This window comes from Aquarana catesbeiana, linkage group LG08 (assembly GCF_042186555.1).
Source record: "Aquarana catesbeiana isolate 2022-GZ linkage group LG08, ASM4218655v1, whole genome shotgun sequence".
Classification (NCBI taxonomy): Eukaryota; Metazoa; Chordata; class Amphibia; order Anura; family Ranidae; genus Aquarana; species Aquarana catesbeiana.
The window spans coordinates 289,944,880-289,971,934 of NC_133331.1; the positions used below are offsets into that span (position 1 = coordinate 289,944,880).

General features: G+C 42.1%; 2 protein-coding genes across 3 annotated transcripts in view; both read left to right on the plus strand.

Moving 5' to 3' along the window:
* Positions 1–25,825, plus strand: LOC141104694 (uncharacterized). 2 transcript variants are annotated; one of them, XM_073594368.1, is made up of 3 exons: positions 1–83; positions 4,033–5,718; positions 22,108–25,825. In XM_073594368.1, the coding sequence occupies exons 2-3, from the start codon at positions 4,134–4,136 to the stop codon at positions 23,646–23,648; spliced, it is 3,126 nt and encodes a 1,041-aa protein (XP_073450469.1). In that variant the 5' UTR covers positions 1–83; positions 4,033–4,133; the 3' UTR covers positions 23,649–25,825. The 2 variants fall into 2 exon arrangements, with proteins under 2 accessions (XP_073450469.1, XP_073450468.1); XM_073594367.1 differs by lacking the exons at positions 1–83; positions 4,033–5,718 and adding an exon at positions 19,542–19,683 and having other exon boundaries at positions 21,470–25,825.
* Positions 1–27,055, plus strand: part of LOC141104742 (uncharacterized) — a 352,606-nt gene that overhangs the window by 157,256 nt on the left and 168,295 nt on the right. The window lies entirely within an intron of this gene.

Below are 27,055 nucleotides of genomic sequence, written 5' to 3' on the forward strand. Positions count from 1 at the left end.
ATGTAAGGAGAGGAAGTGATGTATGACTTTGTTAGGAAGAGAATCGAGGTGGAGAGGAGACATTACCGGATCACACAGAGGAGGTAATAAGATATTATTTTATATTTACACCCTGTAACCCCCCCGTCATGTCCGTCCTCTTCCTCCATAGTCACTGTGATGTCTTTTCTCTCCAACATCCACTACTACAGACATATCACATCCTGTATATTGGAGTTATTTTATAATATGTGTCCAGATACATCCTAAATATAGAACCATTTATCCAACTGTCCATCCAGAGCCTCTGGTTTATAGACCAGATACATCCTAAATATAGAACCATTTATCCAACTGTCCATCCAGAGCCTCTGGTTTATAGACCGGATACATCCTAAATATAGAACCATTTATCCAACTGTCCATCCAGAGCCTCTGGTTTATAGACCGGATACATCCTAAATATAGAACCATTTATCCAACTGTCCATCCAGAGCCTCTGGTTTATAGACCGGATACATCCTAAATATAGAACCATTTATCCAACTGTCCATCCAGAGCCTCTGGTTTATAGACCAGATACATCCTAAATATAGAACCATTTATTCAACTGTCCATCCAGAGCCTCTGGTTTATAGACCAGATACATCCTAAATATAGAGCCATTTATCCAACTGTCCATCCAGAGCCTCTGGTTTATAGACCAGATACATCCTAAATATAGAACCATTTATCCAACTGTCCATCCAGAGCCTCTGGTTTATAGACCGGATACATCCTAAATATAGAACCATTTATCCAACTGTCCATCCAGAGCCTCTGGTTTATAGACCGGATACATCCTAAATATAGAACCATTTATCCAACTGTCCATCCAGAGCCTCTGGTTTATAGACCGGATACATCCTAAATATAGAACCATTTATCCAACTGTCCATCCAGAGCCTCTGGTTTATAGACCAGATACATCCTAAATATAGAACCATTTATTCAACTGTCCATCCAGAGCCTCTGGTTTATAGACCAGATACATCCTAAATATAGAACCATTTATCCAACTGTCCATCCAGAGCCTCTGGTTTATAGACCAGATACATCCTAAATATAGAGCCATTTATCCAACTGTCCATCCAGAGCCTCTGGTTTATAGACCGGATACATCCTAAATATAGAACCATTTATCCAACTGTCCATCCAGAGCCTCTGGTTTATAGACCAGATACATCCTAAATATAGAACCATTTATCCAACTGTCCATCCAGAGCCTCTGGTTTATAGACCTGATACATCCTAAATATAGAACCATTTATCTAACTGTCCATCCAGAGCCTCTGGTTTATAGACCAGATACATCCTAAATATAGAGCCATTTATCCAACTGTCCATCCAGAGCCTCTGGTTTATAGACCAGATACATCCTAAATATAGAACCATTTATCCAACTGTCCATCCAGAGCCTCTGGTTTATAGACCAGATACATCCTAAATATAGAACCATTTATCCAACTGTCCATCCAGAGCCTCTGGTTTATAGACCTGATACATCCTAAATATAGAACCATTTATCCAACTGTCCATCCAGAGCCTCTGGTTTATAGACCGGATACATCCTAAATATAGAACCATTTATCCAACTACTGCACTACAGGGTACAGACATTCACACACACGGCTGCTGGGAGGTCAGGAGGGATTACAATCCACAGATGACAAACATCCCTGTGAAGTTCCCTGTACTGTCTCTGTGCTGACCAGTGGCAGCTGGTGCACAAAATTTTTGGGGGGGGGGCGCAAACAAACTGAAAAATACTGAACCTCCCCCGTCCATTGCAGCCACTGTGCCCATCAAACGCAGCCACTTGTGCCCGTCAAACGCAGCCACTTGTGCCCGTCAAACGCAGCCACCTGTGCCCGTCAAGCGCAGCCACCTGTGCCCATCAAATGCAGCCATCACTTCACTAACCACCCCCACAATGCACGGGCCGCCACTGGTGCTGACAGTTCCTTGGATTTCTTTTTGCACCTTCCAGCACACTAGGAGTTAACAGTGGAATGTGCAAAGGGAAGCCCAGGGACCTGTCAGCACGGAGCGTGCATTTGCACATTTGTACTCTACTTACTGTTGTTGAAATTACTTTGTTTTAATAAATGCCGTGTTAGAATGAAGGACAAAAACAATTCCATAGCTCAACACACCAACCAGTCTGCTGACCAACCAAATTAACCTGTTTAGCCGTCTGTTAAAAGCCGGGGTTTAGTTGGCACACATTTGCAAACGCATGTGAAAGCTGCCAGGCCTCGTCACGGCACCCTGTGTTGCTTTCTTTTTTGTTACTGTTCGTATATATGGTCCGGGGACACACTGGGCACCTTCGCTACCATTGTGCTCTTGCTGGGCGTCCAGTGTGCTCCTGTTCCTCTTAAGGGGGCCTGGGCTGCCTCCAGGCTCACCTGCCCCTCATCCACCCATTCCATGCATGCGCTTCCACTGTGGAGACACTTATAGATTTGTAGTGTTAGGACTTCAAGCAACACAGGGTGCCGTGACGAGGCCTTGCAGCTTTCACATGCGTTTGCAAATGTGTGCCAACTAAACCCCTGCTTTTAAGAGATGGTTAGACAGGTTAATTTGGTTGGTCAGCAGACTGGTTGGTGAGTTGAGCTATGGAATTGTTTTTGTCTTGCATGTATATGGCCCTCCGTGTGCTCCTTGCTGTGAAGGCCAGTTATAGGTGGGGGCAGTGGCCAGTTTTTTGTTACAATGAATGATGTGCCCCGCCCGGTGTGCTTTTTAAAAAAAATATGGAACTTCATACCGAATTTTACAGTAAATACACCCCGCTCATGTGACGGCCCGGCCCGCCTCTCTCCGCTCTCCTCTCACGTCTCTCCTGAGTCCTGACGTCAGCGGAGAATTCTCAGCCCCGCCCGCCTCTCTTCTGATATGATAGCTATAGTCAGCGGGTGGGGCTGAGAATTCCCCGCTGACGTCAGGACTCAGGAGAGACGTGAAGCATGAGAGGAGAGCGGAGAGAGGCGGGCCGGGCCGTCACATGAGCGGGATGTATTTACTGTGAAATTCGGTATGAAGTGACATATTTTTTTAAAAAGCACATCCAGCGGAGCACATCATTCATTGTAACACGGCATTTATTAAAACAAAGTAATTTTAACAATACGCTCGGAGCGCTCTCCCGGGAGGGGCGGAGCAAGTCGGGATGACGTCACCCGGCAATCGATCTTCCGGTCCTTATGCATCGATGCTGCATCGGGGACACCTTATGCATCGATGCAGCGATTAATTTCAGCACCTCTACTGTACACCATATGAAAGGTCCATCTCCATTCCTCAATATAACGTCATGTTCCCAACAAATGAGGAGGAGATACTGTACACCATATGAAAGGTCCATCTCCATTCCTCAATATAACGTCATGTTCCCAACAAATGAGGAGGAGATACTGTACACCATATGAAAGGTCCATCTCCATTCCTCAATATAATGTCATGTTCCCAACAAATGAGGAGGAGATACTGTACACCATATGAAAGGTCCATCTCCATTCCTCAATATAATGTCATGTTCTCAACAAATGAGGTGGAGATACTGTACACCAAATGAAAGGGCCATCTCCATTCCTCAATATAACATTGTACTTTTGTTTGGTAAATTGTTTTCCTTATTATACATTTTATTTTCACTCCTGTAGCATGTTTTCTCTCTGACCATCCAGTGTAGTATGTTCCACTGACAGTTTTATGGTGGAACATGTTATATGCTAAATATTATATGAATCTTTTTGGTGATGTCGGAAGTCAAAATTGAGACCCCCCCTTTTCCCCCAATACTGTAAATAACATTTTGTTTTTCAGTGCACAACTACTGTTAGCTAGTATAGTTTGGGTTTATTATCTAATCTGGTTTATATTCATTGTGTTCTGTGATTGTACCCAATTTAATGGCAGAGCTCTGGGAAAGTGTTGAATGATGGACATGACTTCTGAATAAGGAGTATAAAAACAAACATAACATATATTAAAATTGTTTTTCAGCAGATGGGATAGTACTTTTGGAATCTGGAGACATCTTGACATATCTCCTGATTGTACTGCAGAAGATAGTGACAGTGCACAATATTCTTGTGGCAAGTTGAATGGGTCCTTCTAATCCTGAGGAACCTTCTGATAAATCCCATACTATGACTTCAGATGTCCATCTAAGATCAATGGGTCCTTCTAATCCTGAGGAACCTTCTGATAAATCCCATACTATGACTTCAGATGTCCATCTAAGATCAATGGGTCCTTCTAATCCTGAGGAACCTTCTGATAAATCCCATACTATGACTTCAGATGTCCAGCCAAGTTCTCACAGTGCTGACAGATCAACCGATCCATCCAATGCCCAGAAATCCTCTTCTAGCCATGAGGGAGCTCACACAGGAGGGAGCTCATTGTCATGTTTAGTGTGTGGGAAAACATTCACTAAGAAAAAAGGACTTCTTATACACCAGAAAATTCACAAGAATGAGCGTCCTTTTTCATGTTCAGAGTGCGGGAAATGTTATTCTGAGAAAGCGTACCTTGTGAAACACCAAAGAAGTCACACTGGTGAGCGTCCCTATTCATGTTCCGAATGTGGGAAATTTTTTATTAGGAAAACAAATCTTCGTAGACACCTGAAAACTCATACAGGGGAGCGTCCTTATTCCTGTTCAGAGTGCGGAAAATGTTTTGCTGAACAAGGAAACCTTCTTAATCACCAGAGAGTTCATACGGGTGAGCGTCCCTTTTTTTGTTCAGAGTGCGGAAAATGTTTTTCTGAAAAAGGAACCCTTCTAAAACACCGAAGACTTCACACTGGTGAGCGTCCCTATTCATGTTTAGAGTGCGGGAAAAGTTATTCACATAAAGGATCTCTTCTTACCCACCAGAGAAGTCATACGGCCGAGTATCCTTTTTCCTGCTTAGAGTGCGGTAAATGTTTTTCTGACAAAAAAAGCCTTCTTAAACACCAGAGAGTTCACATGGCTGAGCGTCCCTTTTCCTGTTCAGAGTGTGGAAAATGTTTTTCTGAACAAGGAAACCTTCGTAGACACGAAAGATGTCACACTGGTGAGCGTCCTTTTTCATGTTCAGAGTGCGGGAAATGTTATTCTGAGAAAGCGTACCTTCAGAAACACCAAAGAAGTCACACTGGTGAGCGTCCCTATTCATGTTCCGAATGTGGAAAATGTTTTATTAGGAAAGTAAATCTTCTTAGTCACCTGAGAACTCATACAGGGGAGCGTCCTTATTCCTGTTCAGAGTGCGGAAAATGTTTTGCTGAACAAGGAAACCTTCTTAATCACCAGAGAGTTCATACGGGTGAGCGTCCATTTTCCTGTTCAGAGTGCGGAAAATGTTTTTCTGAAAAATCAACCCTTCTGAAACACCAAAGAATTCACACTGGTGAGCGTCCCTATACGTGTTCAGAGTGCGGGAAAAGTTATTCACATAAAGGATCTCTTCTTACGCACCAGAGAAGTCATACGGGCGCGTATCCTTTTTCCTGCTTAGAGTGCGGCAAATGTTTTTGCAGAAAAATAACCTTTCTTAAACACCAGAGAGTTCACACGGGTGAGCGTCCTTTTTCATGTTCAGAGTGCGGGAAATGTTTCATTACCAAAGCAAACCTTGTTTCTCACCAGAAGTTTCACTCAGGTGACCGTCCCTATTTATGTACAGAGTGCGGGAAATGTTTCACTGAGCAGCGCACACTTCTTAGACACATGACAAGACACAGCTCAGAGGATCCAAGCAACTTTCAGACTGTGATAAATGTTGTACAGATCACATAAGTCTAACCGAAGAGAAGAAATGGCTGACGCGTTTCGTCAAATGTATGATGGCTTTTATCTGGTGGAACTGTTCAGTCCATAGAAGACCTGGAGGATAATAAATGATTATATAATGGGGGACAGCCTGGGAAAAGTCTTGTTTCATTTATAGGCGGAGCTTATCAGGCTGAGTCTTCTGTTGTCTTCTTCTGTTTCTTGGAGACTCCGAATGGTGGGATGATCCTACTATAGGTTCCTCCCTTCCCCCTTTACCACCACCACTTTACCAAATTCCCACTCTTGTTTTTCCATTCTGCATGCTTTAAAATAAAAATGCAGCGTGCGGAGCGGTAGTTCTATGCATGCAGACCCTGGAACTCTATGATATAGGACAATTTTAACCCCATAAGCCTCAGATTTTCAGGGGAATGGCCCAAGTGGTAGAATCGCATCACCGCAAGCTAACTGAAGACTGTCATGTTTCTGGGGGTGTAGTTTATATACTTACAGTATAAGTGGTAAGCATAATAGTAAAGGTCTTGGGCTTCATGCTGTGATCTCTGGACAGAAACAGGGATGAAGCCTTCAAGGGACAGGCAACTAAAAATCAGGACTATCCCTTAAAATCCGGGACTGTTGGCAAGTATGTAATTATAGTAATAAAGTTCTCATAGAAAACGGGTCTGATCTGGTCCCACATTTGCAAAGATGGCAAATAAATTGCCCTGTATGTGGGCAACACACTGACCATGGGCAACAAACGGGCATGGCATTAGCAATGGCGGCAATAAATCGGCAATGAAATGCAGGAACAATGACTGGAACGCGGTCTGCCTGGTATTTGTATTCTGCAGAAAATGGACCTTGCCTACTGAATGCAGAAAGGACCTCTGCTCAAATCTCCCGACCCCTAACATCCAATCAGGATTTTCACCCTTCCATCGGTGGTAAGTGAAGGGCTTATTACAAAGTAGACATGTGCAATTCGGTTCCTTCCGAATTTGGTTTTTCGACAAATTTGGAAATATTCAAATGAACACAAACCCGTTTAACAAATTTTTCTGAAATTCAGAAATCCAAAAAAAATTTGGAAATCTGAAAAAAAAATTGGAAATTCCAAGATTCCAAGAAAAATTTGAAAATCTGAAAAATCAAAAGAACGAAAATAAGACTAAAAAGCCAAAAATTTGAAAACCTGAAAATTTAAAAATCTGAAATAATAACTAAGTAATAATAACTATTACTAACTATTAAATTATAGGTATTTTAATTTCCTTTCGAATTTGGCTGTCAGTGAACGTAACGAATACGACGTTATCTGAAGTTACAAATTATCCGAAATAACGAATGCCGCATCTAAACGAATGAAACGTAACAAAATAATAATAATAATAAAAATGTTTTTTATTTATTATTAATTTGTTGCGTTCCATTTGTTTAGATGCACCATTTGTTATTTCGTAACTTTGGATAAATTCGTATTCATTACGTTCACTATCCAAAGTTACGAATTATCCGAAATAATGAATGCTGCATCTAAACAAATGGAATGTAACAAAATAATAATAATATTAACAAAAACTTTTTATTATTATTATTTATTATTCTTAATTTGTTACGTTCCATTAGTTTAGATGTGGTTTTCGTTATTTCGGATAAATTCGTATTCGTTACGTTCACTATCCAAAGTTACGAATTATGCAAAATAACGATTGCTGCATCTAAACAAATGGAATGTAACAAAATATTAATACTAAATAATAGTATTAACAAAAACTTGTTATTATTATTATTTATTATTCCTTATTCGTTCCGTTCCATTCGTTTAGATGCGGCATTCGTTACTTTGGATAATATGTAACTTCGGATAAATTCGTATTCGTTACATTCACTAACAGCCCAATCTGAAAAGAAGTTTCAATACCTGTAACTTAATAGTTAGTTATTATTAGTTATTCGGTTTTTCAAATTTTTGGATTTTCTTTCTTATTTTTGGATTTTCGTTCTTATTTTCAGATATTCTTTCTTTTCGAATTTTTGCATTTTCTTTCTTATTTATGGATTTTCAAATTTTTTGAATTTACAAATTTATTTAAAATAATGAATTTCAATCGTAACGAACGACCCAAAAAATGAAAAAACAAAAACAAAAAAAAAAACGAAATAAATAAACGAATAAAACGAAAACAAACACATTTTTTGGCAGTGCACATGTCTATTACAAAGGCGGTCATAGAAAACATTTTCCCCGTAATTCCAGCCTCACATCCATATCACATCTCCAAAATATCCCGTGCATGGCTAAAATAATAATTCTTCTACATGTGTTAAAGCTTTGTGAATTGAGCCTCATATGTTGTAATTCAATGTTCGTTTTTTTTTTCATTTTTTAGTTTCACATTTATAAATATTAAAACTCTATCATATTGTTTTTCGTTTTACTTTTTTATTGTCTGGATTTGATGTGAGGTATAATCTGTGTGTGGAACTATCGTATATATAACCTGATAGAAGAATGGACCACGCAAAATGATGAAACATAATATAGGCTGCAGTATTTATATATCACAAGGTGGTCATGTCCTACATCCCAACAGTCCCGGTTTCTGTGGGACTGTCCCGAGATTTCAACAAATTTCCAGCATCCCCTGCATGTGGGGATGTTCAACATGGTTGCGGCGGCAGCAAACACTCAGGCTGGGCTCACACACATACAAATTGAATGTGGGTTCCCCCAGATTCAACAGATAGGAAAGTATATCATATTTACATGTTTTAAACTGTTTTTCGCATTTCTTTAGTTACTTCCTGGTTCCATGCCTAGGCAAATGGTGTCATACATCCCAGGAGTCTTCAGAGGGGTTTTCTCAGCTATGCACACATTCCTGCCTACATACCTGAGCTAAGGGCAGATGGAATCCAGAAAGTAAGCTAAATGAATAATTTGCCCTTACTTAAGATGGTCATGGCCAGAAATGCTGGGGGGCGGCATGTTTTTAAGTGATTTGTCAGCACAATAAAGCGTGGAGACATGGATGGATAGAGAAGTTTGCTTTAAGTATTACAAATGAAATAAATGGCGCAAATTTTGGTTTGTGGTGCTCAGATGCCATGTAATTCCGCTTTAAAGGCTAGGTTCTCCTTTTTTTCTAAATTCCAGCTCCCCTATATACCAATATAGCATTAATGTAATTCTTTTGCAAAAATAAAACATTTTTTTCTATTTATTCTACACGCGCCTACCTCACTCTCTTCATGGCTGTTCAAAACACTTCTTCATTACTTCTGCCTTACTTCCTGGTCAGAATATAGGTCATGACACAGGAAGTAGTTGACCAGCTGAGGTTAGATGATGCAGGGTGTGTGCTAATGAGATCAGCTGGTCAACTCCTTCCTGTGTCATGACCTAAAGTCTGTCCAGGAAGTAAGGCAGAAGTTATGGATACGTATTTTTAAACAGCCATGAAGAGAGTGAGGTAAGCGTGTGTAGAATTAATGTAAAGCTGTTTTATTTTTGCAAAAGAAGTATATTAACCACTTGAAGACCAGCTCACGCAGATATACTGCGGCAGGTTGGCTCTCCTGTGCGAACCGACGTACCTGTACGTCGGTGTCACGAGGGCCACGTACCTGATGTGAGACCGAAGAAGTGGGGAGGCCTCCCTTGCACCTCGGGTCCTTGAAGCCTCTGGAGATGGAGACAGAGACTTGGGCACTGAGTGGCAGGGGTGCCAGGGGTGCAGAGCACCCTGCAAGCCTTAGTCCGAGATCCGAGCCGAGGTCAAGTCCAGTTTGACAACAAAGTATAAAAGGGTTAATCCAAAGAAGGATGGTCGAAATCCAAGCTGGGGTTGGTTCCAATCTGGCAGCTGAGTACAAAAGGGGCAAAGAAGTAGAATGGTCAAGGTACAAATCAGAGGTCAATGGCAAGCAGCATTCAAGAGTAGGCATGTGCAATTCGTTTCGTTCCGAATTCGTTTTTTAACGAATTTCGACAAATTCGTTAATTCGGGAATATCCGAATTAACGAAAACCCGTTTAACGAATTTTTTCCGAATATACGTAAATTCGATAAAGTTGGACATTTGTAAATTCGGGCATTCGTACATTCGCAATTTACGAATGTACATTCGTACATTAATAAATTAGTGAATTCGTAAATTTGTAAATTCGAAAATTCGGAAATCTGAAATAATAGTTAACTAATAATAACTTAACTACTAGTAATTACTAGTAACTTTTAAATTATAGGTATTGTAATTTCCTTTCAAATTTGGCTGTTAGTGAACGTAACACATACAAATTTATCCAAAGTTATGAATGATCCGAAAAAACGGAATGGAACGTAATGAATTAATAATAATGAATAACAATAATAATAACAACATTTTATTATTATTATTTATTATTAATTTGTTCCGTTCCATTTGTTTAGGTGCAGCATTTGTTTTGGATAATTCGTAACTTCGGATAAATTCGTATTTGTTACGTTCACTGACAGTCAAATTTGAAAGGAAATTACAATACCTATAATTTAATAGTTAGTTACTATTTCAGATTTTTGGATTTTCAAACTTTACAAATTTCCGAATTTTGTAATTTACAAATGTACGATTTTACGAACTTACAAATGTATGATTTTACGAATTTACGAATGTACAAATGTAAAATGTACGAATGAACGAATGTTCGAATTTACGAATGTACGAACGTACGAATGAACGCATTTACGAATTTACGAACGGCGATCATAACGAATGACCCGAAAAACGAAAAAAATAATAAACGAATGAAACGAAAACGAAAATGAACACTTTTTTTGGCTGTGCACATGTCTATTCAAGAGTAGTCAAATAGGTTTACAGGTCACAACAAGTTCAGACAGATCAAACACAAGCGCAGGAACAAGGGGGGACTGAAGATAATCCTGCAATTTGGCAGTGTCTGGGCTGGGCTTATATAGGGAAGTTTGAGGTCACTTCCTGTGTGCTTCCTGGGCATTTTCCCACCTTTTTCCATCCGGTTGAGGTCACTTTCTGTGCGCCTCATGGGCATTTTCCCGCCTTTTTCCATCAAGTTGAGGTCACTTCCTGTGTGCTTCCTGGGCATTTTCCTGCCTTTTTCCATCCGCTTGAGGTCACTTCCTGTGTGCCTCCTGGGCATTTTCCTGTCTTTTTCCATCAAGTCTTCTGTGCAGGTGTGGGTTGGCGCCCTGAGGCGTCTTTGGCTCATGCTCAGTTGGCACGGATTTCCTCTTGCGGCAACGCGTCATTGGTGCATACGTAGTAAGCCCTGGACTCTTACAGTCGGTCCGTACAAGGAGGATAATGGCCGCGCGCACTCTGTGGGAGTGTGCCCTGCGGGTCCACGGATTCAATGCCCACCGGCGACCCACGAACGCTGTGTACAGAGGCAGAACGGGGAATTGTCAGTTAAAGTGACTCAGTGCCGTATCAAAAAAAATGACCTGTCATTAAAGGGGCAAATCCTTCCGGGGCTGAAGTGGTTAATGCTGTATTGGTACATAGGGAAGCTGGAATTTAGGAAAAAAATTTAAAAAAGGGTGAACTTTGCCTTTAATTGGTAAAATTCAGCAATTTACAACAAGCGGGAAGGTACCCGACCGTAAAAACTCCACAAATGCAACAGCGATGTGCGGCAGAGTAGGACACGGGTGTGCCGACAGCATCTTTTTTGAGGTCTGTACCCAAATGAGGTGTCCAGGAAGAATGGTGAGACTCTTTCCTCTCCCTGCTGCTAATTGCAATCCCTATCTGATGGGTGACCTGTCCCTACTCGACATAAACGCAAAATGCTCACCATGCCTGGGAGCCAGGGCCTTAAATAGGCTCAGCCTATTTAAGCCTAAAGCTACCTGAAGAAAATTGGTGGTGTTCTGATCCTTTTAGTACCACAGGCAGGCAGCTCCAGTATTTACAGTTAGTGTACTGTGTCCTCTGCACAGTGTGCACCTAAAGCTACCTGAAGAAAACTGCTGGTGTTCTTCTGATTCTATTAGTACCACAGGCAGGCAGCTGCAGTATTTATAGTTAGTGTACTGTGTCCTCTCCTTGCTCCTCATCAGCTGGGATCTCCAACCCCACTATACCTTCAGTCCTCTCTGAAACCTGCACTGAGAGGAATGAAGGTGTAGAATTAGGTGTGTCACAGCCAAGTACTTGCAGGCAATCTGCTATTGGTACACCGACGTCAAATTGTACTAGGCAAATTTCCCTGCCCCAGCTGCTGCACCGCCGAAAGAAGTTCGCTCCCAGCCATCCACATGCCCAGCGGTTGAATGCTAGCTTGGCTAAATTGCTAGCACTTCAACTGCTGCCTTTTCAGTTGGTAGACTCTGCCCCCTTCCGTGAGTTTGTGGAATGTGCAGTTTCTCAGTGGCAGGTTCCCAAATGCCACTTTTTCTCATGGAAGGCGATTCCAGCTCTCTACCGGCATGTGGAAGGCAATGTCTTGGCCTCGCTGGGCAGGGCGGTCAGTGGTAAGGTGTATATTATCGCTGACTCATGGTCCAGCAGGCATGGACAGGGACATTACCTATCTTTCACCACGCATTGGGTGACTCTTTTGGCAGCTGGGAAGGATGCAGGACAGGGTGCAGTAGTGTTGGAGGTTGTTCCGCCACCACGCCTCCAAAATTCAACTAGTGGTGATTCTGCCACACCTCTCTCCTCCACTCCCTCCTCTTCTTCTTCCTCCATGGCCTCTTCCTGTGCTGATTTGTCCTCGGAACCAGCGGTGCTCCGTAGGCATTCAAGGGGTACGCAGGAAAAAAGAAGCAATGCGGGGCTTGAGCTGGTGTGCTTGGGGGACAGGAGCCACACTGGGGCAGAGACTCTGTCAGCTTACAGGATGTCCTGAGGCAGGCCAGGAAAAGTCTGTGCACAGGTCATATAATGCCAGTGCTTGGCTGGCTGACCTCCAAAAGGAATTTAACCTGCCCAAGAACTGCCTAATCTGTGACATGCCCACCAGGTGGAACTCAACGTTGGCCATGCTGCAGCGGCTGCACACGCAGCAGAGGGCCATCAATGAGTAGCTATACGACTATGGCACCAGGACAGGGTCAGGGGAGCTTGTTTTTTTTCCCCACACCAGTGGGCTATGATCAGGGATGCATGCACTGTCCTGTCACCATTTGAGGAGGCCACGAAAATGGTGAGCAGTGACAGTGGATGCATCAGTGACACTGTCCCTCTTGTCCACCTGTTGGAGCACACGCTGTGTGGAATAATGGACCGGGCACTTGAGGCAGAACAGAGGGAGGAAGAGGAGGACTTCCTTTCCTCTCAAGGCCCCCTTTATCCAGACAGTGTTCCTGCGTGCCCGCTGATCACACAGGAAGAGGATGAGGAGGAGGAGGATTGTGTCAGCATGGAGGTGGAGCCTGGCACTCAGCATCAACAGCAGTCTTCAAGGGATCATTTACAGTCCGAAGAAACCCATGGAATTGTACATGGCTGGAAGGAGGTGGCTGTGGATCATGTCGTCCTTAGTGACCCAGAGGACTCTGGACTGAATGCCTCAGCAAACCTACGCTGCATGGCCTCCCTGATCCTGCAAAGCCTGCGGAAGGATCCTCGTATTTGTGGTATCAAGGGGAGGGATCATTACTGGCTGCCAACCCTCCTTGATCCACGTTACAACGGTAAGGTTGCGGACCTTATCTTGCCGTCGCAGAGGGAGCAGAGGATGAAACATTTTCGGGAGGCCTTGCAGAAAGGTTTGTGCAACGCGTTTCCAGAGCCTGGGAGGTTACAATTTCCTGGTCCTCCTGGACAACGTGTTGCTGAGGCTTCGGTCAGTCAAAGAAGGAGCGGTGGAGAAGGTGGCCGTCTGACCGATGCGTTCAGACAATTTTTTATTCCGCAGCCCAAGGTCTGATCGGTTCCAGCAACCATCGCCAGCGTCTGATTCACATGGTGCATGATTACCTAGGGGGAAGATCAGACTTGGACACCTTTCCCACCGAAAATCCTCTGGGTTACTTGGTCTTGAGGATGGATCACTGGCCAGAGCTTGCACAGTATGCAATTGAGCTACTGGCCTGTCCTGCATCCAGCTTTCTTTCGAAACGCACAATCAGTGCTGCTGGAGGCTTTGTAACCGATCACAGGGTGCCCCTGTCCACCAAATCAGTGGAACGGCTGACCTTCATATGAATCAGTGTTGGATCACCAGCTACCAAGCACCTGATGCTGAAGTAACCGATTGATTTTATTTTTAATGTGAGATCCCTTCAAGACTGCCTATGCTGATGCTGAGTGACTATCCTGTTATGCTGAGTGACAATCCCCTTCCTCCTCAATAGGGATGAGCCGAACACCCCCCGGTTCGGTTCACATCAGAGCCTGCGAACGGACCGAAAATTTGTGCAAACTTTAGAACCCCATTGAAGTCTATGGGACTCGAACGTTCGAAATCAAAAGTGCTCATTTTAAAGGCTAATTTGCATGGTAGTGTCCTAAAAAGGGTTTGGGGACCCGGGTCCTGCCCCAGGGGACATGTATCAAGCAAAAAAAAGTTTTAAAAAAGGCAGTTTTTTCGGGAGCAGTGATTTTAATAATGCTTAAAGTGAAACAATAAAAGTGTAATATTCCTTTAAATTTCATACCTGGGGGGTGTCTATAGTATGCCTGTAAAGGGGCGCATGTTTCCCGTTTTTAGAACAGTCTGACAGCAAAATTATATTTCAAAGGAAAAAAAGACATTTAAAACTACTCGCGGCTATTAATGAATTGCCAGTCCGACAAAACACATAAAAGTTCATTGATAAAAATGGCATGGGATTCCCCCATAGGGGAACCCCAAACCAAAATTTAAAAAAAAAATGGCGTGGGGGTCCCCCCAAAAATCCATACTAGACCCTTATCCGAGCACGCAACCTGGCAGGCCGCAGGAAAAGAGGGGGGGGACGAGAGAGCGCCCCCCCTCCTGAACCATACCAGGCCACATGCCCTCAACATTGGGAGGGTGCTTTGAGGTAGCCCCCCAAAGCACCTTGTCCCCATGTTGATGAGGACAAGGGCCTCATCCCCACAACCCTTGGCCGGTGGTTGTGGCGGTCTGTGGGCGGGGGGCTTATCAGGATCTGGAAGCCCCCTTTAACAAGGGGACCCCCAGATCCTGCCCCCCCTGTGTGAAATGGTAATGGGGTACAAAAGTACCCCTACCATTTCACAAAAAAAGTGTCAAAAATGTTAAAAATTACAATAGACAGTTTTTGACAATTCCTTTATTAAATGTCTTCTTCTTTCCATCTTTTTCGGGTCTTCTCCTTCCTTCTTCCTTCGGTTTCTTCCTCCATCTTCTTCTTCCTCTGGTTCTTCCTCCGATCCTCTGCTTCTTGCTCCGGTATTCTCGTCCGGCATCTTCCTCTGCGGCATCTTCTTCCCCGCTTCGTTCTAGGGTCGCTCCACATCTATGGGAGGCTCCTGCTATGTGACGCTTCTCTTCTTCAGACACTTCTTAAATAGCGGAGGCTACGTAACTAGGTGACCCCGCCCCCTCTGACATCACGGGGAAAGCCATAGGTAAGACCCCGTCAAGTCCCCGTGCGTCAGAGGGGGGCAGGGTCACCGGGTGGCCCTGCACTCCGCTATTTAAGAAATGTCAGAAGAAGAGAAGCGTCACACAGCGGGAGCCTCCCATGGATGCGGAGCGGCCCAAGAACGAAGCGGGGAAGAAGACGCAGCGGAGGAAGATGCCGGACGAGAACACCAGAGCAAGAAGCAGGGGATCGAAGGAAGAAGATGGAGGAGGAAACTGAAGAAAGAAAGAAGGAAGAAGACCCGAAGAAGATGGAAAGAAGGCTTTAAATAAAGGAATTGTCAAAAACTGTCTCTTGTCATTTTTAAAATTTTTGACACTTTTTTTGTGAAATGGTAGGGGTACTTTTATACCCCATTACCATTTCACACGGGGGGAGCAGGATCTGGGGGTCGGCCAAGGGTTGTGGGGATGAGGCCCTTGTCCTCATCAACATGAGGACAAGGTGCTTTGGGGGGGCTACCTCAAAGCACCCTCCCAATGTTGAGGGCATGTGGCCTGGTACGGTTCAGGAGGGGGCCGCTCTCTCGTCCCCCCCTCTTTTCCTGCGGCCTGCCAGGTTGCATGCTCAGATAAGGGTCTGGTATGGATTTTTGGGGGGACCCCACGCCATTTTTTAAAAAAAATTTTGGTGTGGGGTTCCCCTTAAAATCCATACCAAACCTGAAGGGCCTAGTATGGAATTTAGGGGGACCCCCACACCATTTTTAAAAAAAAATTGGTTCAGGGTTCCCCTGTGGGGGAATCCCATGCCGTTTTTATCAATGAACTTTTATGTGTATTGTCAGACCAACAATTCATTAATAGCCGCGAGTAGTTTTAAATGACTTTTTTTCCTTTGAAAGGTCATTTTGCTGTCAGACTGTTGTAAACACGGGAAACATGCGCCCCTTTACAGGCATACTATAGACAACCCCCAGGTACGAAATTTAAAGGAATATTATACTTTTATTGTTTCACTTTAAGCATTATTAAAATCACTGCTCCTGCAAAAATGGCCATTTTTAAAACTTCTTTTTGCATTGATACATGTCCCCTGGGGCAGGACCCAGGTCCCCAAACACTTTTTATGACAATACCATGCATATAAGCCTTTAAAATTAGCACTTTTGATTTCTCCCATAGACTTTTAAAGGGTGTTCCGCGGCTTTCAAATTTGCCACAAACACCCCAAATTGTTCGCTGTTCGTCGAACTGGTGAACGGCCGATGTTTGAGTCGAACATGAGTTCGACTCGAACTCGAAGCTCATCCCTACTCCTCAATTTTCATGCTGATAGCTTGAAAGAACATTTTTGGTTCTGGGCACCGCCACCAGTGGCCAAGGCCCAATTTTTCTGCCCCTGTTTAACAGGGGCATATAATTACAATTTTTGATGCAATACTTTGCAGCAGGGCTCATTCCTGCGCTCCAACTAGAGTATTTGTGAGGGGTTGCAGTGTTGTGGCACCAGCACCAGTGCCCAAGGCCCAAATTTTCAGCCCCTGTTTAACAGGGGCGTATAATTACAATTTTTCTTGCATGCAATACTTTGCAGCAGGGCTCATTCCTGCGCTCCAACTATAGCAACTGTGAGGGGTTGCAGTGTTGTGGCACCACCACCAAAGGCCCAATTTTTCTACCACTGTTCAACAATGACATGTAATTACAATTCTTGATCTAATATTTCACAGCAGGGCCCGTTCCAGTGCCCACCAAGAGTAACTGTGAGGGCTTACAGTGTTGTGGCAACACCAACACCTAAGGCCCCAATTTCTGCAGAGTATATGGGCAGGCCCCTACTTTCAAACATCCAACTTACAAACGACTCCTACTTGCAAACGAAAGGAGACAACAGGAAGTGAGATGAAATCTACCCCTAGGAAGGGAAATTCTCTCCTGTAAGAGTTAATATGGGAAAAACGTGCCTCCTCTCCACTGATGCTTTATCACCTCCTTGTTTTACTAAAAACCCCAAATTTTCAAAAAACATTTGTCATTGGGACAGAAAGTGAGATGAAATCTTCTGAAGAGGAGCACAGACAGCAAAACAAATGTCACAGGGGTGATAACCCTTCCCTATGTTTTCAAAAAAGCTTAAAAATAGATTTTTTTGGCTGGAGCTAAACACGTTAAAAATGTACCAGTTCAAAATTACAAACAGATTCTACTTAACAACAAACCTACAGTCCCTGTCTTGTTTGCACTGTCTGTATACTGCTGTTCAGAGTAAATAGGGCCTGGGAGCCCCACGCGTTTCCTTTTTTTAATCTGGGTGCGGGTTCCCCTTAATATCCATACAAGACCCAAAGGGCCTGGTAATGGACTGGAGGGTACCCATGCCGTTTGTCTCACTGATTTTCATCCATATTGCCGGGACCCGACATTACATTAAAGCCGTAAGCAGTTTTAGATGACTTTTATTCCTTTAAAAATGTCATTTTGTGCAGGGACTGTTCTAAACACGGGAAACACGCGCCACTTTACAGGCATACTATAGACACCCCCCAGGTATGATATTTAAAGAAATATTTCACTTTTTTTTCACTTTAAGCATCATTAAAATCACTGCACCTGAAAAAACGGCAACTTTTAAAACTTTTTTTTGCATTGATACATGTCCCCTGGGGCAGGACCCGGGTCCCCAAACACTTTTTAGGACAATAACTTGCATATTAGCCTTTAAAATGAGCACTTTTGATTTCAAACGTTTAAATCCCATAGACTTTAATGGGGTTCTAAAGTTCGCGCAAACTTTCGGTCCATTTGCAGGTTCTGGTGCGAACCGAACCGGGGGGTGTTCGGCTAATCCCTAGTCCTGACACCAAGTTCATCCACTCTATGACAGTTGGAAAGTTGCCCCACCAATGAGACACAGCCTGAGTAGAGGAAGCTTTCTCTAGGCTCCGCCTTGGCTCTGATGTGTCCAATGACACAATGGGAGGAGGAGCCCAGCAGGAAGGACGTCCCCCTAGGATTCAGCCACATTGTATCTGAGGTCTGTGAGTTTTATTGATGTCCTTTTTTTTCCCACAAATAGAGCTTTCTTTTGGTGGTATTTGATCACCTCTACGGTTTTCATTTTTTGCATTAAAAACAAAAAAAAGAGCGACAATTTTGAAGAAAAACAATATTTCTTTCTATGATAAATATCCCCGCCCCAAAAAAATGTAAAAAATCAAATTTTTTCATCAGTTTAGGCCGATATATTTTCTTCTACATATTTTTGATAAAAAAAATCGCAATAGGCGTATATTGATTTGTTTGCGCAAAAGTTATCGCGTCTACAAACTATGGGATAGATTTAGGGACTTTTATTTATTCTTTATTGTTTTTACTGGTAATGGCAGCGATCTGCGATTTTTAGCAGACTGCGACATTGCGGCGGACAAATCTGACCCCAAATGACACTTTTTGGGGACCAGTGACATTATTACATTGATCAGTGCTCTAAAAATGCACTGATCAATGTAAAAATGACACTGACAGGGAAGGGCTTAACACTAGGGGGCGATCAAGGGGTAAGGTGTGTTCTAACTGTAGGGGGGATGGGCTGCCAGGGACATGACAGAGATCGCTGCTCCCGATCACTGGGAACAGAAGATCTCTGTGATGTCATCTGTCAGAACGGGGAATCGCCTTGTTTACAAAGGCAGATCTCAATTCTGCCTCTGTACTAGGCGATCGCGAGTCGGCAGCGGACATTGAGTTCGCCTGACCCGCGGTTACGCTCGTGCAGCGGGCGCGAGAGAGCACCGCACGCAACTGCACCTGCGCGAGCCGACGTACAATGGCAGCGGTTCACCTAGGAGAGCCGACTTGCTGCAGTACAACTGCCGCGTCTGGTCTTAAGGTGGTTAAAGAAAACATATAATAATTTGGGGGAATTAATATTTTCTCTAATTATTATTTTCTATTATATTTTTAATATTTCCAGCTGAAAATGCCGATTTTTAAAAATGTGTGCACAAAATTTAAAAAAAGATACAACACAGCAGGAGCCTCCAGAGAATGAACCCACGGAGATAAAATACTGTATTATATATTCATTTTGAACTGAAGTATAATGTCCGTGTGTCTTAATGTATGAAATATAACCGAAGAATGAGCTACAGAGCAGAGGGCAAAATATTATAACATAACACAGGATGCAGTTATTAAAATCGCCACAAGATGGCGATATCACTTCGATCGGGAGGACTGCTCAGATAGGAAGTGATGTAAGGAGAGGAAGTGATGTAAGACAAAGATAAGACGTTATATAATTTAAAGACAGGACGTTGTTAGGAAGAGAGAAGAACGAGGTGGAGAGGAGACATCACCGGATCACACAGAGGAGGTAATAAAATCTTATTTCATATTTACACCCAGTAACCCCCCCGTCATGTCCGTCCTCTTCCTCCATAGTCACTGTGATGTCTTTTATCTCCAACATCCACTACTACAGACTTATCACATCCTGTATATTGGAGTTATTTTATAATATGTGTCCAGATACATCCTAAATATAGAACCATTTATCCAACTGTCCATCCAGAGCCTCTGGTTTATAGACCAGATACATCCTAAATATAGAACCATTTATCCAACTGTCCATCCAGAGCCTCTGGTTTATAGACCAGATACATCCTAAATATAGAACCATTTATCCAACTGTCCATCCAGAGCCTCTGGTTTATAGACCAGATCCATCCTAAATATAGAGCCATTTATCCAACCAAGGCTGCTGCTAGAAATCATGAGGCTGCTGCTAGAAATCATGGTGCCCGTACAGCCTACCTGACAATATATATTTTTGCTAAATACTACGGCCACTACACTATACTTCACAGCCATGGCAGGAATTATACTCCACATCAAACAAGACCCATTCAAGTGGATAACACTGTTCTGCAAGCACCCCAGAACCATGTGCAAAGCACAGTTGCTGTGGCCACAAGGTCTTCTTCGCTATAACGTCAACCCAAACCAGGGGGGAGGAGGCTTTGCTTTGGCCTGACTCATGGTGGATTAGTGAGATAATTGTCATCACCTCTCACTACACAGAATTATAAAGTAGTGATGAAAATGGATTTATGTCAATTTTCATAGACATCCACCATCTGTCTTTACAAGACACCACCCATTACAGTGCCTCCACCTCACTGCCTGGAAACAAAGATAAACAGTGGAGAAAGAACCATATAGAAGGTCCATCTCCATTCCTCAATATAATGTCATGTTCCCAACAAATGAGGTGGAGATACTGTACACCATATGAAAGGTCCATCTCCATTCCTCAATATAACGTCATGTTCCCAACTAATGAGGAGGAGATACTGTACACCATATGAAAGGTCCATCTCCATTCATCAATATAACATCATGTTCCCATCAAATAAGGAGATACTGTACACCATATGAAAGGTCAATTTCCATTCCTCAATATATTATCATGTTCCCAACAAATGAGGAGGAGATACTGTACACCATATGAAATGTCCATCTCCATTCCTCAATATATTATCATGTTCCCAACAAATGAGGAGGAGATACTGTACACCAAATGAAAGGTCCATCTCCATTCCTCAATATAATGTCATGTTCCCAACAAATGAGGAGGAGATACTGTACACCATATGAAAGGTCCATCTCCATTCCTCAATATAACGTCATGTTCCCAACAAATGAGGAGGAGATACTGTACACCATATGAAAGGTCCATCTCCATTCCTCAATATAACATTGTGCTTTTATTTGGTAAATTGTTTTCCTTATTTTACATTTAATTTTCACTGTAGCATGTTTTCTCTCTGACCATCCAGTGTAGTATGTTCCACTGACAGTTTTATGGTGGAACATGTTATATGCTAAATATTATATGAATTTTTATGGTGATGTCGGAAGTCAAGCTGAGACCCCCCCTTTTCCCCCAATACTGTAAATAACATTTTGTTCTTCAGTGCACAACTACTGTGACCTAGTATAGTTTGGGTGTATGATCTAATCTGGTTTATATTCATTGTGTTCTGTGATTGTACCCAATTTAATGCCAGAGCTCTGGGAAAGTGTTGAATGACGGACATGACTTCTGAATAAGGAGTATAAAAACAAACATAACATATATTAAAATTGTTTTTCAGCAGATGGGATAGTACTTTTGGAATCTGAATACATTGGAGAGACATCTTGACATATCTCCTGATTGTACTGCAGAAGATAATTACATTGCACAATATTCTTGTGGCAAGTTGAATGGATCCTTCTAATCCTGAGGAATCTTCTGATAAATCCCATACTATGACTTCAGATGTCCATCTAAGATCAATGGATCCTTCTAATCCTGAGGAATCTTCTGATAAATCCCATACTATGACTTCAGATGTCCATCTAAGATCAATGGATCCTTCTAATCCTGAGGAATCTTCTGATAAATCCCATACTATGACTTCAAATGTCCATCTAAGATCAATGGATCCTTCTAATCCTGAGGAATCTTCTGATAAATCCCATACTATGACTTCAAATGTCCATCTAAGATCAATGGATACTTCTAATCCTGAGGAATCTTCTAATAAATCCCATACTATGACTTCAGATGTCCATCTAAGATCAATGGGTCCTTCTAATCCTCAGGAATCTTCTGATAAATCCCATACTATGACTTCAGATGTCCATCTAAGTTCTCACAGTGCTGACAGATCAACCGATCCATCCAATGCCCAGAAATCCTCTTCTAGCCATGAGGGAGCTCACACAGGAGGGAGCTCATTGTCATGTTTAGTGTGCGGGAAAACATTCACTAAGAAAAAAGGACTTCTTCAACACCAGAAAACTCACAAGAATGAGCGTCCTTATTCATGTTCAGAGTGCGGGAAAAGTTATTCTGAGAAAGCGTACCTTGTGAAACACCAAAGAAGTCACACTGGTGAGCGTCCCTATTCATGTTCCGAATGTGGAAAATGTTTTATTAGGAAAGTAAATCTTCTTAGTCACCTGAGAACTCATACAGGGGAGCGTCCTTATTCCTGTTCAGAGTGCGGAAAATGTTTTTCTGCAAAAGGAAACCTTCTTAATCACCAGAGAGTTCATACGGGTGAGCGTCCCTTTTTATGTTCAGAGTGCGGAAAATGTTTTTCTGAAAAAGCAACCCTTCTGAAACACCGAAGACTTCACACTGGTGAACGTCCCTATTCATGTTCAGAGTGCGGGAAAAGTTATTCACACAAAGGATCTCTTCTTACGCACCAGAGAGATCATACAGGTGAGCGTCCCTATTCATGTTCAGAGTGTGGGAAAAGTTTTTCACATAAAGGATCTCTTCTTACGCACCAGAGAAGTCATACGGGCGAGTGTCCATTTTCCTGCTTAGAGTGCGGCAAATCTTTTTCCGACAAAAAAAACCTTCTTAAACACCAGAGAGTTCACAAGGGTGGGCGCCCCTTTTCCTGCTCAGAGTGTGGAAAATGTTTTTCTGAACAAGGAAAGCTTCGTAGACACGAAAGATGTCACACTGGTGAGCGTCCTTATTCATGTCCAGAGTGCGGGAAATGTTATTCTGAGAAAGAGTACCTTCAGAAACACCAAAAAAGTCACACTGGTGAGCGTCCTTATCCATGTTCTGAATGTGGAAAATGTTTTATTAGGAAAGTAAATCTTCTTAGTCACCTGAGAACTCATACAGGGGAGCGTCCTTATTCCTGTTCAGAGTGCGGAAAATGTTTTGCTGCACAAGGAAACCTTCTTAATCACCAGAGAGTTCATACGGGTGAGCGTCCCTTTTCCTGTTCAGAGTGCGGAAAATGTTTTTCTGAAAAATCAACCCTTCTGAAACACCAAAGAATTCACACTGGTGAGCGTCCCTATACATGTTCAGAGTGCGGGAAAAGTTATTCACATAAAGGATCTCTTCTTACGCACCAGAGAAGTCATACGGATGAGTATCCTTTTTCCTGCTTAGAGTGCGGCAAATGTTTTTCCGACAAAAAAAAACTTCTTAAACACCAGAGAGTTCACACGGGGGAGCGTCCATTTTCCTGTTCAGAGTGTGGAAAATGTTTTTCTGAAAAAGGAAACCTTCGTAACCACGAAAGACGTCACACTGGTGAGCGTCCTTTTTCATGTTCAGAGTGCGGGAAATGTTTCACTACCAAAGCAAACCTTGTTTCTCACCAGAAGATTCACGCAGGTGACCGTCCCTATTTATGTACAGAGTGCGGGAGATGTTTCACTGAGAAGCGCACACTTCTTACACACATGACAAGACACAGCTCAGAGGATCCAAACAACTTTCAGACTGTGATAAATGTTGTACAGATCACATAAGTCTAACCGTAGAGAAGAAATGGCTGACGCGTTTCGTCAAATGTACGATGGCTTTTATCTGGTGGAACCGTTCAGTCCATAAAACACCTGGAGGATAAAAAATGATTATATAATGGGGGACATCCTGGGAAAAGTCTTGTTTCATTTATAGGCGGAGCTTATCAGGCTGAGTCTTCTGTTGGCTTCTTCTGTTTCTTGGAGACTCCAAACGGTGGGATGATCCTACTAAAGGTTCCTCCCTGCCCCCTTTACCACCATAACTTTACCATAATCCCACTCTTGTTTTTCCATTCTGCATGCTTTAAAATAAAAATGCAGCGTGCGGAGCGGTAGTTCTATGCATGCAGACCCTGGAACTCTATGATATAGGACAATTTTAACCCCATAAGCCTCAGATTTTCGGGGAATGGCCTAAGTGGTACAATCGCATCACCGCAAGCTAACTGAAGACAGTCATGTTTCTGGGGGTGTAGTTTATATACTTATAAGTGGTAAGTATATTAGTAAAAGTAGTGACAGTCTTGGGCTTCATGCTGTGATCTCAGGAGAAAACCCAGGATTCAGCCTTCAAGGGACAGGCAACTAAAAATCAGGACTATCCCAACAAATCCGGGACTGTTGGCAAGTATGTAATTATAGTAATAAAGTTCTCATAGAAAACAGGTCGGATCTGGTCCCACATTTGCAAAGATGGCACCGTATAAATTGCCCTGTATGTGGGCAACACACTGACAATACATGGACAACGAACGGGCATGGTATTAGCAATGGCGGCAATACATCGGCAATGAAATGCAGGAACAATGACTGGAACGCGGTCTGCCTGGTATTTGTATTCTGCAGAAAATGGACCTTGCCTACTGAATGCAGAAAGGACCTCTGCTCAAATGTCCCGACCCCTAACATCCAATCAGGATTTCCACCCTTCCATAGGTGCTAAGTGAAGGGCTTATTACAAAGTAGACATGTGCAATTCGTTTCGTTCCGAATTTGGTTTTTCGACAAATTCGGAAATATTCAAATGGATGCAAACCCGTTTAACACATTTTTCCAAAATACAGAAATCCAAAAAAAATTTGGAAATCTGAAAAAATTTTTTGTAAATTCCAAGATTCGGAAATCCGAAAATAAGAATAAAAAGCCAAAAATTTTAAAAGCCAAAAATGTTAAAACCTGAAAATTTTAAAATCTGAAATAATAACTAATAACTATTACTAACTAATAAATTATAGGTATTGGAATTACCTTTCAAATTCGGCTGTTAGTGAATGCAACGAATACGAAGTTATCCGAAGTTACAAATTATCCGAAATAACGAATGCTGTTTCTAAATGAATGAAATGTAACAAATTAATAATAAAAATGTTTTTTATTCATTATTAATTTGTTACGTTCCATTTGTTTAGATGCGGCATTCGTTATTTCGGATAATTCATAACTTCGGATAAATTTGTATTCGTTACGTTCACTTTCCAAAGTTACGAATTATCCGAAATAACAAATGCTGCATCTAAACAAATGGAATGTAACAATATAATAATAAGAATAATAATATTAACAAAACCTTTTTATTATTATTTATTATTCTTAATTCGTTACATTCCATTCATTTAGATGCGGCATTCGTTATTTCGGATAATTCATAACTTCGGATAAATTTGTATTCGTTACGTTCACCAACAGCCAAATCTGAAAGGAGAATTCAATACCTATAATTTAATAGTTATTATTAGTTAGTTATTCGGTTTTTTGAATTTTATTTATTTTCGGATTTTCGTTCTTGTTTTCAGATGTTCTTTCTTTTTGAATTTTTGAATTTTCTTTCTTTACGGATTTTTGAATTTACAAATTTATTCAAAATAATGCATTTCAAATGTAATGAACGACCTGAATAACGAAAAAAAAAACAAAAAAAAAAAACGAATGAAATGAAAACAAACAAATTTTTTGGCAGTGCACATGTCTATTACAAAGGCGGTCATTGAAAACATTTCCCCCGTAATTCCAGCCTCACATCCATATCACATCTCCAAAATATCCTGTGCATGGCTAAAATAATAATTCTTCTACATGTGTTAAAGCTTTGTGAATTGAGCCTCATATGTTGTAATTCAATGTTCATTTTTTTTTTCATTCTTTAGTTTCACATTTATAAATATTAAAACTCTATCAACTTATTGTTTTTCATTTTATTTTGTTATTGTCTGGATTTGATGTGAGGTATAATCTGTGTGTGTAATCATCGATGTAACCTGATAGAAGAATGGACCACACAAAATGATGAAACATAATATAGGCTGCAGTATTTATATATCACAAGGTGGTCATGTCCTACATCCCAACTGTTCCGGATTCTGTGGGACCGTCCCGAGATTTCAAGACATTCCTGGCATACCCTGCATGTGGGGAGGCATAGCGTACTTGCGGCGGCAGCAAACACTCAGGCTGGGCTCACACATATGTGAATTAAATGCGGGTTTACCCCACATCCAATTCGCATGACAGGTGCGTGTGACCGCCTCTCAATGGAGCCGGTTCACATAGCTTCGGGGGGCGGCTGCGGTCCGCATTCAAAAAGCATCCTTTGCATCTTTGTGTCTGATTCAGGTGCGAATTCAGGCAAAAAAATTTGGACCTGGTTTGCACCTGAACCGGTAAACAAGGAACGCCCCGGGCCCCAGGCATGAACCCTCGAGCCGCATATGTGTGAACCCGGCCTCAGAGTCCAGTTGCACCGAACAGAACTTGTATTATATTGGAACTTCAATCTCTTAATCAACATTGACTATTTTGAATCCTTCTGCTGCGAACCTTAGTAAACAAATAGAAATGTATATCATATTTACATGTTTTAAAAGTTTTTTTGCATTTCTTTAGTTACTTCCTGGTTCCATGCCTAGGCAAATGATGTCATACATCCCAGGAGTCTTCAGAAAGGGTTTTCTCAGCTATGCACAAAATCCTGCCTACATACCTGAGCTAAGGGCAGATGGAATCCAGAAAGTAAGCTAAATGAATAATTTGCCCTTACTTAAGATGGCCATGGCCAGAAATGCTGGGGGGGGGGGGGTTTAAGTGATATGTCAGTACAATAAAGTGTGGAGACATGGATGGATGGAGAAGTTTGCTTTAAATATTACAAATGCATTAAATGGCACAAATTTTGGTTTGTGGTGCTCAGATGCTATGTAATTCCGCTTTAAAGGCTAGGTTCTCCTTCTTTTTTTTTCTAAATTACAGCTCCCCTCTATACCAATATACCATTAATGTACTTTTTTTGCAAAAATAAAACAGCTTTCCATTTATTCTACACAGGCTTACCTCACACGCTTCCTGGCTGTTCTAAACACTTCTTCATTACTTCTGCCTTACTTCCTGTTCAGAATATAGGTCATGACACAGGAAGG

Excerpts from the sequence above, each read along its gene's own strand:
- LOC141104694 (XM_073594368.1), top strand. The coding sequence starts at position 4,134 with ATGGGTCCTTCTAATCCTGAGGAACCTTCTGATAAATCCCATACTATG. Across the intron at positions 5,719-22,107 it reads ATGTACAGAGTGCGGGAAAT|TGTGCGGGAAAACATTCACT; the intron begins GTTTCACTGAGC and ends TGTCATGTTTAG.